General features: G+C 39.1%; 1 protein-coding gene across 2 annotated transcripts in view; it reads right to left on the bottom strand.

The window, feature by feature from the left end:
- The window catches only part of tmem131 (transmembrane protein 131), a 30605-nt gene extending 16645 nt beyond the window's left edge, over positions 1-13960 (bottom strand). The window contains exons 1-9 of one of the 2 annotated variants that reach the window (XM_077584038.1): positions 13470-13960; positions 10093-10154; positions 9775-9812; positions 4987-5055; positions 2788-2908; positions 1825-1941; positions 1615-1737; positions 1415-1495; positions 45-195 (exon numbers count right to left, since the gene is read on the bottom strand). In XM_077584038.1, the coding sequence (XP_077440164.1) occupies positions 45-195; positions 1415-1495; positions 1615-1737; positions 1825-1941; positions 2788-2908; positions 4987-5055; positions 9775-9812; positions 10093-10154; positions 13470-13692 (985 nt within the window). In that variant the 5' untranslated portion in view covers positions 13693-13960. The remainder of the gene's footprint in view (positions 1-44; positions 196-1414; positions 1496-1614; positions 1738-1824; positions 1942-2787; positions 2909-4986; positions 5056-9774; positions 9813-10092; positions 10155-13469) is intronic. The other variant, XM_077584037.1, reaches the window with a different exon arrangement.
- Positions 13961-20256: the final 6296 nt, after the last annotated feature.

Raw genomic sequence — 20256 nt, 5'->3', positions numbered from 1 at the left:
AGGTTGGGGAAGAAAAAAAGAAAAAAGGAAAAAAACAATCACACCTGATGTGACCTCCACCTCGACAGGCAGGATTATGAACTTGTCTTCGTTGGGCGCGTTTGTTTTGATTCGAATAAAAGCCGTGTGGTTGTCCTCGTCTCTTGACGAGAAGCTGGCTCTCATCACACTCTTTGTCTCGAAGGGTGGAATCTCCTTCGGAATAAAAGCACAGCGTGGTGAAAATGCGCCTCAGGTTGTGAAACAAAAAAAAGCTCACAATGTTGACGGGTTGTGATATTTGACCTCAAGCATCATGTTATGGAACAAAACTAAATTTAATTGTAGGTGTGGTGGTGTTTTTCATAATATGTCCCCAAAATAGCCGTTTTTGACTTGCAGCCAGGTTGTTAATAATGCAATAATATACTATATGTTCCTATCTTTCACAGTGCAAGGTTGCAATGGCTTATCAAGAGTGTCAGCTTGAAGATGACTACACTGTTGCTACAGAGTCTCGCCCATCAGTGTCCATCAAACATCAACTTCCTCTGCAGAGCAGACCTTCCCCGGCTGCTTTCTTTCCAAGACAAGCAACAGGCCATACTGTTTTAATAAACCAGCAGTTGACAACCATGGCCAAAAGGACATCATGCTTTCTGCAGGTGACTGATAATAAAACAGCGTAGCTACTACTGAATCGGCTGTCAATATTAATGCTTTTAATTATGCTGATAAATGCTTTACCGACAGCCTGAGCTTTGTGCAAACATGATGTTTTACCCCGTTAGACAACGCTTACAACAGGGATGTGATTTGACCAAAGTGAAATTATCTGAAAATTTAGCCGGGGGTCTGGGGGCCGCTGGCACCCAGCTAGGTCCAGGGCAGTGCCCTGGTGGGGGGACAAGGGGCCCCGGAGCTCATGGGTTTTCTGTGTTTTTAAGTACTTTCAATGCACTCACATGACAAAGAAATAAGACAAAACAACAGCATAAATTTTCAATGTATATTGAACTATCCCATATAAAATGGCAGTTTTAGTCAACTCAAAATCAGTCACATTCAAAAACATTGGACTGCCTTTGCTTTTAAAAACTATCACTGAGAATATCATCATATCTAACTAATGTGATTACTAAGTTAACACATAAATAATGTTGAGGGGTTCAAATTTCATGAACAAATAATTGTATCATGACCAAATGAAAAGTAACTCATATTAGAGCATACCACAAATGTCTTTGTTATAGCGGAAGATGTTATCCGTCGGAGTCATGTGCATACACAATGAACTACAAAAAAAAAAATCGAATTTTTTTTTTGGGGGGGGGGGGGGGATAAAAAAAAGCGGAATTCCGCGAATTAGCGGAAAAATCACATCCCTGTTACAAGAATGTGAAAATGTCTGGTACAAAACGTGCAAATTACGCACCCATAATTTCCCAGTGCCTCCCTGCTGACCCGTGGGAAGTTCTAGATGTAGATCCCCTCCACTGGAGTACATCTCAACCACCTGCAGCCAGCCACACACAAAGGCAAAGCCATTTTAATAATAGTGAAATCAAGCCGAGTATAACAAGTGTAAATATTGAGGACAACTTCATCAACAGTTTTGTGGCAGTGCGAGGTTACCTGCAGTGGTTCACTGTAGGGGTTATGGATGTAGATTAGCGGCGAGAAGCTGCTATTTACTGGGACTCGAGCGCCCACGAAGGGACGGAGCCTGTATGGGTTTGGGATTCCCACCCCAAAAACCTTGAGAGGGGATAAGGGGGGGAAAATCAGCAAAATCATTCAATTTAAAAAAAAAAAAAAACGCACGGCATTGCGTGTACTTGTTACCTGGTATGTAAACACTCCGTGATGTGACGTATTAATAAATAATGTGTTTTCTACATTCCCGACGACTCGCGCAAGGAACACAACATCAAATGATGTGTTTCCCCCTGGCGGTATTACCTATGGACGACATAGAAAGCACGATTAGACAAAAAGGTTCGAAGGGATTTTAGCTGTTAACTGGAACCTGTAAGGCGGAGCACTTAACTCCTGTTACGGCCTCAACTTGCTGCCTGTGCACTTTTAAGCTCATTTTAAGATCTCGCAATGCACATTAAACAAGCGCCTTTGCTGCCCATTTTTTTAAAAAAAAAACTGTCTCACAAAGCCTATTTTTATTCCTTGCAGCCGTTAAAAATCCGCATTTAAATTTTGTCCTTGTTGAATTGTTTTTAAATAATGTGTTCAAGTGTCTGTATGTTTCATTTTTATGTACAGTGCTGTTTCAGATGTGGTTGATAAAATGCTCTATAAATTAAAATTGAGGGGAGCAGATAAAAAAAAAAAATACAAGAAATTGGATGGTAAATTAAATAATAAAAGGATATGCGTGATTGCACAAGTTTCAAAATCAGCCATTGAGCTTATTTTACAAAGAGATGGCGCAATATGGCTAATTATTGCATCAAAGGCCTTGACAGAAGAGACAGGGTCTATCCCCAATTTTCTTTCATTCAGAACCAAGTGAAGGCGGGATATTACAGAGTACAAAATACTTGGCAGGGAAAATAGGGCAGGCGTGTCGGGTGTTTTACTTCAAACTTCTGTCCCAGCTTTACTGAAATACGTGCGGGCTCAATCCTGCCTCTATTTCTAATATCTCCCAAGGTCAAATTAACTGTAATCAATTGGGTCTCCTACATTAATAAGGGGGTGGGCGGAAGAGGAAGGCCTACATTGTTTGAAGCAACATAATTAAAAATGTGCAATGTGGCAAAATAAAAGTCACGATGACTCGGTACTCACCCTGTTCTGGAAGAAGGAGGCGTGAAAATGTGCCGTCGTCGCTGATATTGATATCAAACTAATTTCTGCTGGGCTAGGATTATGTAAATAAACTTTCTCCATTTTTGGCATCCCCACAGGCCTGTCAAGGGAAGAGAAACAAAGATTAGATCATGAGCAAATAAGACGTAAATACATTGTTGCTGTCCACAATGAAATAAAAACTAAAAAAAGATTTGAAAAATTGTTTAAGTATCACAGAGCATAAAAGCATGCATCTTTAATATGATACACACGCGCCACTAAATTTGGAGATGGGTGTGTGTTACTTGTACATGGAGTAATTTTTGTTGTACATGGAGTAATTTTTCCCATCAGATAGACAGTGTTTTGCTCCAACATAATTATTACGTACTTCCGAAACATAACAAGAGCGTCCAACTGTGAAACAGGTTTGGCTTGTCGTTCAAGTTCATTAAAGGTGAGCTTATTTATTATCCATTGTATACACTTAATGAATCTATTAATGAACAAACATTTGATCTAACCTGTCCAGGCAGACAGACGGTGATCTCCGGTTACAACTCTTTTTAATGACTAACATTTAAAACACTGCACTCATGGAAAGTCACGTGTGTTCTCCAACAAGGTCGACGCAAACTTTTCAGGTTGAACCTTTTTTTGCGTGGAGTTCAACTTGTATTAAGTTGATTTAGTGACGGTACGAATCCAAGGGCCGCCGTGATTTGGTAAGCGCGATAAGGCAGCTTTCTCAAGGTTACGGCTGATAAGTGCCATGTTTGTCGGCGTTGTCGTAGGCTTGGGTGAGGATAGATTGTTACAGCCAGGAAGCCCCCCCACCCCACCCCACCCCTTCCTGTGGGCGCCGGGCTCTTATAATGTAACAATCCAAGTATCACATGTGCGTGTTTGCTACAATACATTATTGCAAAGCATTCCTTCCACCTGTATTACGTTCTGTCAGCGAGGGAGTGTGTGGGATGAGTCAGTATCTCAATGTTATTGGACGAACAAGTCAAGGAGTGGGGTCAGTCCAGTCGAGGATGAGGGAAAATTATTACAACCGATTTTACTTTCTTTAGCAGTCGCTTTGAACAAATGCTGTTTGGGTTCATCCCACAGCAACAGTCCTGTTTATAGCTCTGTGAGAATTCATCCTTGCTGTGGTAATAATAAGTTGTGGTAAAAAATGTACAATAAATAAAAAAACGATAAGGTTAGTAACAGTTTGGTTTGGTGGAATCCTATTCATCCAAAGCCATAAAATCCATGTACCCGGTATTTTGATTTACAGTATTTGATACATGTATAAAGTTCAAACATAGGGCAGGTAGCCACTCTGTCTTTTCCATTTTCAAATGTGTTCATCCCTTCAGATCAAAGAATCAAAGAACTATTGTCACAAAATTGATGGCACAAAATTTAGTTTGTATGAGGAGTCAAGTTCAGGTTTTGAAAATTGGGACACACAAAATGGAGTGAAAAACATTCCTACATCCTAACACGTCAATTTAATTATAAATATGATGCAGGTTTTTCTTAAGACATTTTTCTAACATGCTCAGTTCATTGAATCTCAAGAGTTTCTTAACTCTTTGACTGCCAGACGTTTTCAGAAAAGGGATGCCGTGGGTGCCAGCCGATTTAAAGCATTTTGACTGATCTTTCAAGGTCCACAGAAAATTATGTGTTTGGACTATGGAAACACACATACTACCAAATGAAAGATTGGACTCTCATCTTTCATCAGGAAAAAAAAGTTTGTTTCTATCTTATTCCGTTATTCAGTAATCAACAATAGAAAATGGTTAGTTTCACCTCTGTTTTGAAACAAACGTCTTTTAACGTCTTTGGCACTCCTCCCTAGGATTTTACTAAACGTTATTTAACGTTTTTGTCAGTCAAAGAGTTAAAACCACTGTGCTACGACTTATCCCGTCTGGCCAACACCATCAAATTGGGCTGCATTGTGGCACCTGAATTACGTTGATCTGATTTACAAGTTGCTGTGACATGGGCGTGCACCTGCTGCTGTCAGAAGCGGAACGCGTGCCAATAATTCGGGCTAAGGTGAAACAAGGTAAACCGAGCTGTCCAGTGGCGTGCATTCCATTCCATGGCTTTCCACTAATTATTGCCGAGCTGGCAATATTGCTAGGTGACAAGTGTATGTATATGATAAGAGAGTCAGAAACTCACTGTTTGTGAAAGTCCAACATTGGAGGTTCGAAGCGTATGGGTCGGCAGCGCCCACTGTGCGGTGCCGAGCTGCGGGGAACAGAGAGATGTGACAGGAGCAGCAAAAGTTGGGAGAGAACAACAGCCATGTCGGTCGGTGTTCATTTCAAACCTGTCTAAAAACACAAAGGGCTCGCGAGTAAGTTAATTGGGAACAATCCCATTTGTTTGTAACGTCCATGTGGGAGCATCGCGCACTCGCAGGAGTTAAAGCCACGTAACACCTCTGCCTATCAGCGGACGAAACTCACTTGATGTCAAGGGTATCGGCACAATGACTTGCCCAGCCTGTTCTGTGACAGGTGGATCTTAACAATAGACCAGGTCCTCTCCGTGCAAAAGGCAGATACTGATGTAATAGGAGCCAATATGGGATTAATGGAAACACGTCGGGCGACACGTCCTCACAAAAGATGCGTGGACGTGGGCTTCATGGCTTTGTTTTTTTACTTTACATTCACTCGCAGCCATTCACTGAAGCAACCCCCTTTGCTCCCGGCTGTTTTACTGGATTTTGACTGATTTTGCAAGGCCCACATAATATTGTGTTCTAATGCTATAAAATCATGGAACCTACCAAAAGAAGGATTAGTCTCTTCTTTCATGAGGAAAACAAAAGTATATTTCTATATTTTTCCGTTTTGCAGCAATTAGCATGCATGTAGTAAGTTTCATCATTATTTACGAATCTGTTTAGAACTGTGGGGAAATCAGCTTGTTTTCAACATGGCCCCGGTTGATCTCTTATACTCTTCTGCCACCTGCTGGATGTTTTTGTAATAACTACCATTGCTGCAACCATTGTCTTCAGTTCAGAGGCTGCATTCAAAGCCTTCTGTATGCTCCAGCATAAAAAAAACAAAAAACATACAAATACGTCATTGGAAGCATGGTAATTTAAAAAATAAAAAGGACGTATTTATACGTTTTTTTTAAGCAAATGAGTTAAGTATACAGTCACCCTCATGTCAGGCTCAAAACACATTTGTCTACAACAAATCCCATACTAGTGGGTACTGTAACCCCGAACCGTACTGCATGGCCATTTCAGCTAATTAAAAAAAAAACAGGAATAGCCATAATAATTAAATTTTGCTGTGGAAAACTAGGTTTAAGGGGACAAATTTATCAGAGATTGAGGGCAGTAAGCCATGCAGCAAAGTGGAGAAAGACAACTTAAGCGAGTGATTAACTTCCCATTCTATGTTACAAATGCCGTTTTCAGTAAACGCACCTCTTTTGTAGTAGACAAGCTTCTGAAATTTCTGGAAGATACCATTAAAATTTTCAGATAAGTGCCTATAAAAAGTTTCCGGCAAGCAAGCCTGACAGCCCCGCCTCTAAAGACTGGCAAACAGGTTTTGGATATGAGGTTTTCTGGCACATCACTCCAACCAGGAAATTTGTTGTGTAGCTTTTGTCCAAAAAAAATCCTCTCAAAAAAGCCTCAAACATTTGGATTATTAAGTGCCCCAATTCAAAATACTAATATTTCTGTTTAAATTAAAATGTTGACATTTTGGACCCCTTAACTCATTCAAACCCAAAAACATAAATACATGTCTTTATGTTTTTTTTTTTTTTTTTGGGGGGGGGGGGTGTTAAGCAGGCCCACAATGCCACACTGTCAAGATCCAGACCTATTAAAGCACAATTCATCACTCTACTGTAAGTACAGCAGTTTCACACCACTGTCAAGACAATCAAGCAGAGATCAGTTTCATTTATTACAAGCAGACAATGGCCGCCGCCGCAGCGCGCTTCGATGACGGCAAACCCCGAGGGACGGGATGGATTTCCATCTCCGGCCGTGCATTCATAGTTGCACACACACATTGACAACCACAGTGTGTGTGAAGACTGGACCGAGGCAGAGTGTGTGATCTGTGGCCAGTCCTCGCTTCCTTCATTCAGGTTGTGAAGAATCAAAACGTGTCGTGGCTGTAAATTGGCGTCGAGCGGTGTTGAGCTCGGGGCTTTCGGAGATAATGTGCTGAATGCCAGAGAGTAACGAGATAGCCACGGATGTGAGGAGGGGCGGCAGCGATGGTGATTGGGACTTTTTTTTTTCTTTCTTTTTTTTTTCTTCTGGAGGGGAACATTTTAAAGGGACTATGAGCTGCCTATGTCATGCTAACCGGGTTACTAGAATGCAACTCGGGGGAGCAGAGCACTTCCTCTCTTCAGGCAATCAATAATCAGAAATGAGTGTTCAACACATTTTAAAGAACCCTTTTCTTCTTTGGAAAATTATGAATTATACATTAAATGATTGCTATAAGTTCACTGAACACCAAAATATGTTTTTTTAATTTTAACCCTTTTTTTTTTTTAACTAGCTCAGAGTTGCTAATTTATCAAAAAAAAAAAATACATATAATACTCCTAGGCATTCTGCAACATGATATGAAATAGATTTAAAAAAAATAATAATACACAATTTTACCATCTGATGGTTTGCTGAGAAGATGGTTTTGTTTGGATTGATTTCCAGCTCAACAAAACAGCATGTTGCCAGCCATCTTGTCACCGCCACTCTGGCTCATGTAAGTGCAATATTCATCCACTAGATGGCCCCATGCAGGCGTCAGAAGTGGCACTCTGGACTTTTGAAGTTAAATTTGTAAAAAAAAAAAATTATTTGAGTAGCAGAATTTATAGGGGCCAAATTTGACCCCGTGGGTTCTTCAGGGTTAATAATTGTAACCCTGTTGTGTGTAGGCAACAGTCAGGAATTCTGAGCCAGGACTCCATGACTGTCACAAAAATGAGAGCCAATCAGGAATCAAGCTGACTGACAACGAGCAAATAAGTTGTTTTTCCTCTGTGTGAAACGCACTGACACGTCATGGAGGACCTGCACATTTGGGGAATAGAGGAAAGATGGGGCAGGTGTGTGATTTTACGCAACACTCACTGTCCATTGCGCCTCTAATCTCACTGCGGGAAGCCGCATTGTCGCCAGTGGAATGTCCCGCTTTGTTGGGTTCTGTGAGAAAGGCATATGCAGAACACATGCCTGCTCAACTGCTCTTTTGTTTGTTTCTCTGTGTGAAAGGGCCTAATGTGTTCTCCAAGTATTACCACAATAGATTTGACACAGTTGGCTAGAATGGAGTTACCAGGTAAGCTAAAGGGAAGAAAACAAAATAATGGCCAACAGCACTGTCCATTTATGGCTGCCTATTTTACGTGCTGCCCCAATTTTTGTGAAAAGGTGCAAACATGGAATGCTGGGCAAGCAGTAGCACATTTCAGAGCACCAGCGGGCCGATGGCAAAGGCGGGGGGGGGGGGTGTTAAGTTGTCACACTTCTGATGACCTCACTGAGGGGAAGCCACATCATCTTACTGAGGGAAAATAAAAAAGGCCACAATCTTGGAGTGAAAACACTTGAACAGTGCCCAGCAGAGCTTTCAAGGCCAAACACCAGAGTTCTGGATGCAACACAAGGAACAAAAGGAAAAACTTTTGTGTCGTTCAATCCAGATTTCATCCAAATATGTGGCAAGTTTTTTGAGTTAAGGTGGTAACAGACACACGACATCCTTTGCAAAAGGTAAAAACTATGAAAGGCATTTCTGATTCAGGTGTTTGCGGCCCTGATAGGCAGACAACAGTCGTCCTAGCCCAGGGCACACCCACAGAGTAGGAGATAATGATTAACAACAACCACACTGTGAGGGAGTCTCTGTTTCGCTTCAGGGGGGCCAAAAGACAAAACAAAACAAAAATGAAAATACCTTTCCCCTCTCCCACGGTGAGGGGGAGCGGTCGCGAGATAACCCTTTTAGGGATCGGAACGTGCCGTACGAACAGCCAAGGCACCTCGCGCGTTGCCCCCGAGACTAAACACACAACGAGCGGCGGGATGGACGCTCCGATACAAAGTCCTGCGTTAATATTCCAAAAATGTGTCAACTTTTTTTTTTTTTTTACTTAAGACTGTATTTGATCAGCTGATGGCACACAAACAGTACACATCACATCTGGCTGGAAAATTACAACTAAAAAGAGGGCAGGGTTTAAACATTTGTTAGATATGGTTTAAAAAAAAATCAAAATCAATGAGTGACTCACATCACTAGAATCCACAAAGAATGTTCACTATCGCTATTAGGGGTGTAACGGTAGATGTGAGCTGATATTTTGGTACAGAACATGTTTGGTAAGGTACAGTGAAACACAGTGCAGCTAATCCTCTGTTTTTTTGTTGGTTAAAAAGTTTATTGGGAAGGACCTTGGAAAAAATAATCGCATGAAATCGCAATTTTTTTTTTTTCTGATCGCAATTCGATTATTTTCTATAATCGTTCAGCCCTAACCAAATGTGAACTCACAAATTAAAACCAAGGTAGACAGTGAAGCGCAATTTTTTTTTTGCATCGCGTGACACCACTCATAGCGACCTAATTATCCTGCAATCAGCCAACATGCCTAAATCAAAAGGCAATTACTGAATTGGGTTTGAATTTAAAACAAGTCTATCTACGCTTAGATGATTTTACTGCCTTAAGAGAATTTGATGAGTGGAAATAGAAGTGCAACAATTAAACGACAAATAATACAAATACAGCCAATAAGAATAACGACACAAACAACCAAACCAATAAAGCAATTGGGAACATTAGAAACCATAAGATCCAGCGAGAGGATAAACAAAAACAGGGCGGCATACAACTCTTGTGTCCACAGCATTTGGTACTGCACATATACTTGAAATGACCAACGGAAAAGAGATATACATACCTTTGTTGAAATAAACTAACATTGATGTCAGAGTCAGCCTGGGAAAAGACGAGATGGGTGCAGTCAGTAAAATGTCATCAAAGGGAACACACCTACATTATCTCAACAGAGAGGCCATAATTACTCATGATAGCGAGTGCATTGCTAAGCGTCATCCATTGTAAGGAACAAACAGGGGGCTACAAATTCACCATACGTTTCTAGTGTTTTAAGTTACACGTGGACAAACGCTGCCACGGGGGACATTACAAGCTAGTGGACGAGTGGTTGGCACGTCTGCCTCACAGTCAAGATTTGTATCATTCTGTGACAACTTACCGGTAAAGCAACTCCATCACCAAAATGTAGAACTTCTAATACTCTGTTACACTGAATGAACGCTGCAAAAGACAAAAAAAAAAAGGGGGGGAGGGGGGGAGGATTTGTTGAGGAAACAGAAAACAGCAGGGGCACTCGCAACATTGACAGTCAAATTCTTCCAGACTCCCAAATATTTTTCACGATACTTTCTGAAGCCAACTGCTAACCTGCTAACCTGCGGTCATACGTCACAATGTCCCTTTTTCAACTTGAAAATGATGCATCTTTAACAATTAGGTGCTTTGGAGTTCCTTCCCTATCTGGATGTTGCATTGTATTTTCCCGTATTATATTTTTTTATATTTCTTTCTAGTATTTTTGTGTTTGTCTGTGTTACTTTATTTTATAATATTTTTGTGTATTATTAACGGTTACCCAATATTTTGAATAGCGTGAATATCTTTGTGTATTTACTATTATCCTTTTTTTTTTTTTTTTCTCAGGAAAGCTCAGTATTGTTCATTCGATTTGACATCATCATTGCTTTTTTTTTTTTTTTTTAAAAAACAAACATTTATTAAATTTTTTTTAATTGATTTGTTTGTTTTTTAAAAAAAAAAAAAAAAAAAAAGGAGTATTTACTATTATCCAATATAGAATAATATATTATATTTGTGCATTATTATCTGACATTGTATTTTAATTTGTGCGCCTGAGCTAATATTTTTGTATTATTTTCCATTATATATTTTTCGTATATTTAGTACTACTACACAAGATTTTTAAATTATTGCTTTGGTTCTTATTAGATTGTGACTATTAAGGATAACATAACGACTCACAACGCGATAGAGAAATTTCATTTGGTCCATTTTTAGCCGACCAACACCTACAGAGCATAAGGAGCATAAGGACCATAAAGACCGACCTGCATAACATCAGAGATGATCAATTCATACAGTGCGAGCTGGAAGCCCAAAAACATCGTCGTACACTCTGTGGTATTTTAGATAAGAGTTCCGCACAATTACTTTGACCGACAGCACCAACGTTTGACTCTGGCGTTACTCCTAAGCGAAGCGGGACACCGCTGGGGATTTACGAGGCTTTTCGCCCGCATCACCCGACACCATCGAAATCGGATCACGCGTCGCTGTTTGCGTCCAACAACAGCAGAACGCGGTTATTATTATCGGAGGCAAACGATAACACACAACGGATACGTTAAATCAACTCATGAAGGCGAAAGCGCATACTGTCAATTAAAGCGTCTTAGCGCAGCCAAAAATAATCCCCTGTGCAAACATATCACAATTCCATTAGTTTATTTGAAACAGATAGCTCACGCTTGCTTGAGTTTGAGCTGCGGTGAACGCGTATCAGAATTTGTTGACTTATGCGACGCTTTTTTTACGTAGCTTGCTTATTGTCACTTTGTTATTGCGCAAGACAAAAAGGGTCATACATTTCAATACAAGCCAGTTGCGTCCACATTAGTCACAAAAGTTTAAATTTGACATTTTGCTTATAACTATTGTAGGTTTCAAGTAGTGTCCGACCAATGATTTTTTTTTTTTAAGCTGATGCAGATTCCAATATTTGTCAGAACAAAAATTGGTATGTGTATTAATCAAATGATTAATTAAATTATAATCATGTGTGATTTTATTAAAAACTTTAAAACAGATAAATGTGATAAATTGTTTTTTTTTCATCAGCAGCAGAAGTTACACAACACGGAATTAAACTAAAAATAGCTCAGAATTTGTCAAAAGCCACACAAATCTTGAGATTTTGCAAGGGAAACTTTGAAAAAATTCACTTAATGGATTGTGTTCTGATTTCTACTTTATCTCTAGTTTATTTGATCATGTCCTGTCCATAAGAAAGGAGTGCCGCAGGATTCTGTATTGGCCCCCCTCTTATTCATCATTTACATTATTTAGAAATGCACCGATTAATCTGCCGATTTCGTTGATTTTTGGGGATTGGGGATTTTTATTTGTAAGGACTACGGTCATGTGCATTTAACTTATTTGTATTTTGTTTCACAGGTTCAATATTTTACAATAAAAAAAGATTGCAACATTGAATGTGTATGTTGCTTGTTATTGGGAGGGAAGGGGGGGGGTTAAGATCAGCAGGTCAATTTAGTTTTTTTTTTAAAGATTGGGGACCTGCCAGACAATTGTGATCGGTGTGTACACCTGACTTAGGTCTAAATGTGCCCATAGCAAATTAGCATTTTTATGCAAGCTGTGTTTTTCTTTCATAGTGAAGAAGCGCAATGTTGCTAGAACATTTTAATGTATTTGATTAGGAGAAATTGTATATACGAGTGATGCTGTAAAATGTCGGGACCCCCAAAACAACATGGTTTTTTTTTTTTAACCATTAACATTGCAATCAAAGAAAACAAGCCATTTTCAACACTTGATCAAAGGGGTTACATTTGCCAAATTGTGACTTATAAGGTCTTGGCTCAAGTCAGCAATATGTGTGCCTTAACTTGTAACAGTCAGTTTGTGTTTGGTCACAACATTTGTTGTCATGTAAAAACAGGAGAAACCAGCAGATAATATTAATTAATATTACTAAATGTATTTTTAAAATTATTATTTAAACCCATCAACAATTACGTATTGTATATAATACTTTGTGGCCTCTTATGCTTATGGAGTTGCGTTAAACTTTTTTTAATTGATTTTTTATTACTCTGCTCCTTATAAATTAATTACCAAAAGACTGGAAGCTAGCCGGTTTTATTTTACACAGTTTTTTAACCAAGTCCTACAATATGCTCTTGTTTATGTGTTTGGTAAAATGATGTGCACACATCAACTTTAAAAGTGAAAACGATGCAGGCAATTTCAAAAGTGAAACTGACGATGTATTAATTTTCTTTAAACACGTCACTGTCCGCTGAAGTTTTCCTGGTAAACCAATGCAGGCAAGTCGCGACGGGTTGGTTGCGACAGGGGCGGGCAGCTGTCTACTGACCGAGGATCACCATGACCTACCAGGCGTCCGGACACCTGAGCCGGGAGCAGAAATGACAACACGGCTGTCATTTACGCCTTCCCTTCCCCGCAGCAAAGTAGCCGAGCCGGGCCACGTTTACAAACTTTAACCGGGGCCACCTGACTTACCCTGGATGTAGCGACAAGATGCTAACCAGTCCAGCTTTTGACAACACAGTCGCAACCATACCAGGCAACACCAAAAGCCAGACTGCCAACGTCATTACTCTTAACAGAAAGTCATTTTATTAACAGCTCGCCTTCTTAAAACAAATGATACACATGATAAAAATGTACACCGAAGTTACGCTAGCTCACTTCAGCCTGGCTAACCCGCTTGCCTTCCTCCTCCTCCATTCCTCCCCTCATACAAACCTTGTTTATTCGCCCGCGCCATGTGGATAAAAGCAATAAATAATATCCTCAAGAGTCCGAGACGCGGCAGCGTTCTCATGCACGAAAAATGGCGAGAAGTCCGGCGAGCTCGTTCCTCTTGGCCCACCGCCATGCCCCCAAGTCGCCGAGACAGCTCTCCGCTGTTCTCTTCTTCGAGAGTGAAGACTTGGTCGGGGAAAGTTCCTCGGGCTCGGTCAATCATAGCCGTCGTGGCGCAGCGTGCTGCTAACTCCAAGTGTACAGTAGTGGACGTACATTAGCCTCTCCTCTTTGGATAGTGGCGACAGGGCTCTCTTCTTCTATTACAAAGGTGACGTATCAAAGAGGCGAACGAGGCATTCGCCGTGACGTACGCAGGCGGGTGCTGCCCCCTGGAGCTTTGGAGAAGCCTCAAGGGCATGCGTGGGCAAACGTCCGTTAAACGTGTAAGTATGTAAAACAGCTGATTTCAAACTTGAAATACAGCAATTTCTTCTCATTGTTGTTGTTGTCTAAATAATATGATAACTATCACTACTTCATAAAATAAATAAGACTATTTGGTTTGTTGAATAAGTCATCATAAAACCAATTAACAATTTGATAATACAAGCAAAATATTAAAATTGCTAAACTTTAGTTTTAGTCATTCATAATTGCAATAAAATAATTTACGTAATAATTTCTTAATAATTAATGACTTCATGAAATAAAATCCTGTAGCTTTTTTTTGTTTTCTAGAATATAAAATCAATTGAAATTCTATAAAAAAAAATAAATAAATACAAGTTAAAATATTCAAACAGTTTTAGTTTAATAATTAATGTGTTATTCACGTTGTTTAATTATACTATTTAAAAATAATGTAATTAATTTACAAATTTTGCCCTGAATAAATAACCAAATGGTGTGTTTATTATATCCAAAATAATCAAACAATTATTAGATTTATATATTTTTTTAAATACATATCTAAAATAATTTATTTTACTAACAAATTGACCATCTATTCTCATTAGTATAAAAAATACCCAATACTAACCAATTACTTAATAAAACCATGACAACAAATCTATTTTATTCTCTATCATATCAATTAAATTACTTGATAATATAAATTAATATATATTAATAAACTGTTAAAACATGTACAACAGTTTATTCTGCTAATAAAATAATGTATTCCCATTGTTTTATTTTACTATTTAAAACACAAAGGGGGGAATAATGATGAAAAGCCTTGACAAATTCTTTGAATAGCAAAATATTACATGAATTCACAGCACAGGAAAAAACCTGCTGTGTCTTCGAGAGTTACCTGTTTGTACACATGTTCCATAAAATGTCATCAGAAAAGTCATTTAACTCATACTCCAACAATTGTTTAGGGCTTTGAAATGTTGATTTTCCTCAGCATTATTCTTTTCACAACATGCCATTTCTTCATTCGGTTGTGAAGGTGTACCTAATGAAATATCTGCCAAGTTCTGGAAAAGTACTAACCCAAACAAAACATTTTTTTTAACATGCTCTTCTCGCTTAGTTTTTTTTTTTTTTTTTTTAAGGAGCAAAAGTCATACAGTAGTAATCTAAGTGCCGGTTTCATGTTGCTCTGTTTTGCTATGCAATATCTATAGCAACAAAAAACCCAAAACCACCAAATTGGCCTATAATGAGCATCTTGACATGAGGACATGCTCTAAAAAGGTCCAAAACAAGTCAAGAAAATATCTATTTTCTCAACGCATTTAGGCTGAAGAAGAGTTTGTGCCTGTAAAACGGCTGACGTGCTTCTAAGAACAACAGATTAGGACGAGCAGGAAATCATTGTTGTAAATGATAAACAGAAAATGAAACTACTGTCATAGTTAAATATTTACAGTGAATTGATAAGGAGCCTTTGACAAGTTTTATTTAATGAATATGCTTGATACCCGCTCACATTTGCCACATAAAGAATCTCTCTTTGTGGAAATCTGGTTAATGTATGTGTCTTAAAGCAGGTTAATTTGTGCTATACTACCGGTAACTAAATTATGTCCCATAATGACTAATAGATCATATCAGTGAAAAAAAAAGCACACGAGAGATAAAACGTCACTAATTATTACCTCTTTGATAAGTGGATGCAAAGGTTGTTTTTTTCCCACAACAAAGTCAAAGAGACCTGCTGAGTGAGATTTGTATATTTTTTTTTAAGTCTCAGGTAAGTTGGAGTCGTTTGAAAAAGTGCTTATTTCTTTCTTTCTTTTTTTTTTTTTACTTACTTGCTTTACAGTTACAATTGCATTCAAAACAATCGTGCAGTGGCGTATATCCATACGCGATTGCACTCGACGAGCCAATTTCATCATCGCATGCCGTTAGAACTTCAAGACCAAATTCACACAAAAAGTTTGATATTCTCCATTCAACTTCATATGCACTGTATATAACATTAGGAATGCATACTGGACAAAACTGGACTGCACACTACCACACTTTTTTTTTTTTTATAAATCAACTGCGTGCAGACAATGTACATGCAAACAGCAAAATATGCGAACGTGCAATGACAGGGTGGACACTTTGGGCTGATGTTGGCCCTTCACTGAGCAAGATGATTCAGTGATGTTAAACCTGACAACATCCAACTACACAAAGAAGATGATGAAATCTATGAAACACAGGTGTGATTTTTTTGCAACTAGCCACTGTTTCAGCCTCCTTAGAAGAAAAACAAAATATTGGCTCATCCTGGTTGTGATGTCATGTTACTGAAAACATCAGCGAAATGATGTTGGGGACACATGAAAAATGTCCAAATATAATTATGAAAAGAGAATATACATAATCAAAATTACATGCTTACGCAATTAACTTGCTGTGGAAAATAAATCCACTGTAGTTGTGAACGAGTACTGGCACCAGCTTTGTGTGAAAACGATTTAAAATTAAATCAAAATAAAAAAAAAAGAGTGTTGATAGTTTTTGAGGATGTTTGTATGTTTCAGTGGTGTGCTCTCGTTATGTTGCGTCTGTATGTGACATGTACGGATATGTAACCTAAAGATATTAAAAGATTATAGCGTCGCAAAGTAGCTCAAGATTTCAAGGCATCCTGTAGAGGGCAGTGTTGTCAAATGCGGAGCTATGGAGTTTGCCCGTTGGCCAAAAATGTCATGTAGAAACAGGAGAAGCCAGCAGATAAATGACGTATTATTATTACTAAAATGTATTTTTTAAATTATAATCTAAACCCATCAGCAATTACGTATTGTATATAATACTTTACAACAACTTACTATTTATTACTAGCACTACTACTACTAGTCGTCTTCTTCCTCCTCTTCCTACTACTAATCGAATAAAAGTCCTCATTAATGGCACAGTAGGAAAATTTAATGAGAACATTCAGATCAGGAAGCGTATGGTGTGTCTGGACTTAATTTCCCTCGTTGAACACAACAAATAGGTATAATTTCGTTTCCTTGGAGGAGGTATGAATTGGAAACTGTCGAACCGCTATTACAAATTTAGCACGTGTTCTCATTGTCAAGGTTCCTGGGAGGGAGAAGAAAGCGCTGAAGGGTTGCCATAGCAACTATTTGTCGACATTCTGTGTGGTGTGTGTTTGTGTTACTATCCTTCACAGGTAAACGCACACAAACAAGTGGACCTGCCGCCACTCCTACGCAGAAGAGCCTCAGCGATGACTAAGAGCCAAAGTGTCACAATAAGCACAGAACAAGAAATGCAACCCAAAAGGAAAGCAGTAAAATGAGCAATGCAATTGGTTTCTTAATTAATATTACTGAGGAGATGTTCATGTAATACACATAAATGTTTGAGTGGATATTCCATCGTTTAATTTGTTGTTTTATTTCCAGCAAAGAACCCTGTGGCACCCCCGCTTATGGACACAATAAATGTTTTTTTCATAAAATGAAAGGATGGCATTGTATGCGGTTGGTTGATAGGCGGTGTCATAAGCCGCCGCTTTTTTAGTTATAAATACCATGAAATGAAAGCTGAACTTTTGTCTCATATTCATCTTTTGATCTGCAACGCAAAAATAGCAACACAAACAAAAGAACTGACCTTGCCGTTCCAATACTTATGAAGGGGACTTTAACATCTGTGGAATTCATACACAGAAGTAAATACTTGACTCATTGAGCCATTTTCAACAATATTTTGTCTATTTTTAATGTGATAACCTCATTATTTTTCATAAACAATCAATACGTTTAAAAAAAAAAAATTGTTCAATTTGCTGTCAACTGACGGTGACATCACCTGTTCTGAGGAAGTAGGAAACAACCAATCACGGCTCAGTTTGCTGACCCAAACCCACAAAACAGGTAAGCCATGATTAGTCGTTAATGACTTCCTCAGCACAGGTGACGTCATCGTAAGTCTACAGCAAGTACAAAAATGTATTATATGAAAAATAATAAAGTTATCAAATTAATTCTGGACAAAATATGATTATTATTTTTTACAGCTAAAAATGGCTCAGTGAGTCAAGTATCCCTTTAAGAGTACGCTCAAACGTTCCCTCAATCATCATGATTTGTAGTGTTTGGTTTATATCATCATGGCCAATCTGTGGCCTCCCCCACGCTTTATTTTCCACGCTGAAGTAGCCTGATTACACATCCTTGACTGCATCTTGACTTTTGTCAGCAGCAATTGGAATGATTCACAGTCATTATTAGGACTGCCGTTAGCGTCCATATTGACGGCCCTTTTGTCAATCAGTGGCGTCCGCTACGTACGAAAATTGAGTGGCTTCTGCTGACTTGAACTAAAAACAAGGACACACATTTCTGTCGTGCTTGTCCGCCGGATACACACCCAGCCCTCACTCATAACAGCCTCCATTACAAATGAATTAATTGTGTTTGTTTGCCGTCTGTCGTCGAACAGCTGGAGGTCGAAACAAAAGGCACTCGCTTGGAAATGCAAGAGTGGGGGTGCTGCGGCCGCCGTAGCGCATCCAGGACGCAGCAATGAGCACGTGGCACGTTGAGTAAAGAGGCTTTGAATGGATCTCCATGCACCTGGAGGCTGGCCTAAAACTAATGAGGTTTGGAAAGGAGAGGGGTGGGAAGGGGGGGGGGGTGCATGAGAACGGGCAATTGGTCGCCGCAACAGTTGAAATGAGATTAGCTACGCTGCTTCATCAATATAATGACCTCTCCAGTGCCCGATGGGTTATAATAATGATAATGTAGGTAGGATTGCCGGGCCTTCATTTTGTTCTGTTTGCCTTCATTTGTGTCTGCGCTAAGTGTTTATAAAGCACGTCAAAAGCAAACTTTATTGGGATGACATCAGGCCACTGACTTGGCTATGGATGAATATTCCATTTCTTTGCCTTTAAGAAGTCCTGATTTGGAGTTAACAAGTGCTTTGCTATCCAAAGCACTTGTTAACTCCAAATCAGGACTTCTTGAAGGCAACTAAGCACTTGTTAACTCCAAATCAGGACTTGAAGGCAAATAAATGGAATATTCATCCAAAGCTCATCCAAGTGCTTTACCAGGCTATCAAGTGAAACTGCCTTCACTTGCTGCTTGTTTGTGGGTCATTCTTCATCTACTTTTGTGTAGTCAATGAAAGCATGCGCTACTGGGTTGAGTTCAGGCCACTGACTTTGCTCGTTAGGAAACTTGCTTTCCTTCAAAAAGTCTTTTCAGGTTTTGTTGCATTCACTTTTGTCTTTATTAAGTGAAAAACATATTAGGTTATGATCAAATCACTGTATTGGCTTTGGTGCAATCCTACATTGCTTTGCCTTCAATCTTTTCTTCAGCAGGTGAAAACGATTATGCAGAAACAAGCAGCAGGTCAAGACTGTTTGAAGGCAAAGAAATGGAATCGTCTTCCAAAGCCAAGTCTGTCTGCTGATCTCAACCTATTAGAGCACGTTTAGACTGACTGAAGACAAAAGTGAAGGTAACAAGATGCACAAACATGTGGCAAGTCAAGACTTTTTGAAGGCAAAGAAATGTAATATTATTTCAATGATCGTGCCCTCTAAAGCCAAGACAGCCTTCTTATCTCACCCAACATGGTATGGTTTTTCACTTGCTGAAGACAAAATTGAAGGCAAAAAGACCCACAAACAAGCTGCAAGTCAAGACTTTTTCAAAGAAGACTTTTTGAAGGCACATTTTTTTTCATGTTATCTCATAGCAAAGTCAATGGCCTAATCTCAACCCAATAGATCAGGGGTGGCCAAGTTGGGTCCTCGAGAGCCACTATCCAGCCTGTTTTCCATGTCTTCCTCCTTCAGCGCAGCTGATTCTAATGATCAGCTCACCAGCAAGCTTTGCAGAAGCCTGACAACGATCCTGATCATGAATCAGGTGTGTTAGTGGAGAGAAACATGGAAAACAGGCTGGATAGTGGCTCTCGAGGACCCAACTTGGCCACCCCTGCAATAGATGATACTTTTGATTTACTGAAGATACAAAAAAATGAATGTAAAAAGATACAAGTGGCAAATCAAGACTTTTTGAAGGCAATGAGATTGAATACTCTTCTAATGAGCACGTGCTTTCAAAGGAAAAAAAAGAGCAAAGCATGCTTTTCGTTCGTTGACTGGATACGCAAAAGTAGCTGCAGGATGACCCACAAGCAAGCAGCAAGTGAAGGCAGTTTCACTTGGTAGCCTGGTAAATCGTAATTTCAAAATAAGGGTTTTTATTAAAAAGAAATGTCAGAACATTTTAAAGACCTTTAAAATGGCTGCATTTAGCAAAAATCGTCTGTCATTCTTGAATGGTAAATGGCGTAT

This window comes from Vanacampus margaritifer, chromosome 13 (assembly GCF_051991255.1).
Source record: "Vanacampus margaritifer isolate UIUO_Vmar chromosome 13, RoL_Vmar_1.0, whole genome shotgun sequence".
NCBI lineage: Eukaryota > Metazoa > Chordata > Actinopteri > Syngnathiformes > Syngnathidae > Vanacampus > Vanacampus margaritifer.
Note: the sequence above shows the minus strand (reverse complement) of the source record. Positions and strands in the feature narration are given on the sequence as shown.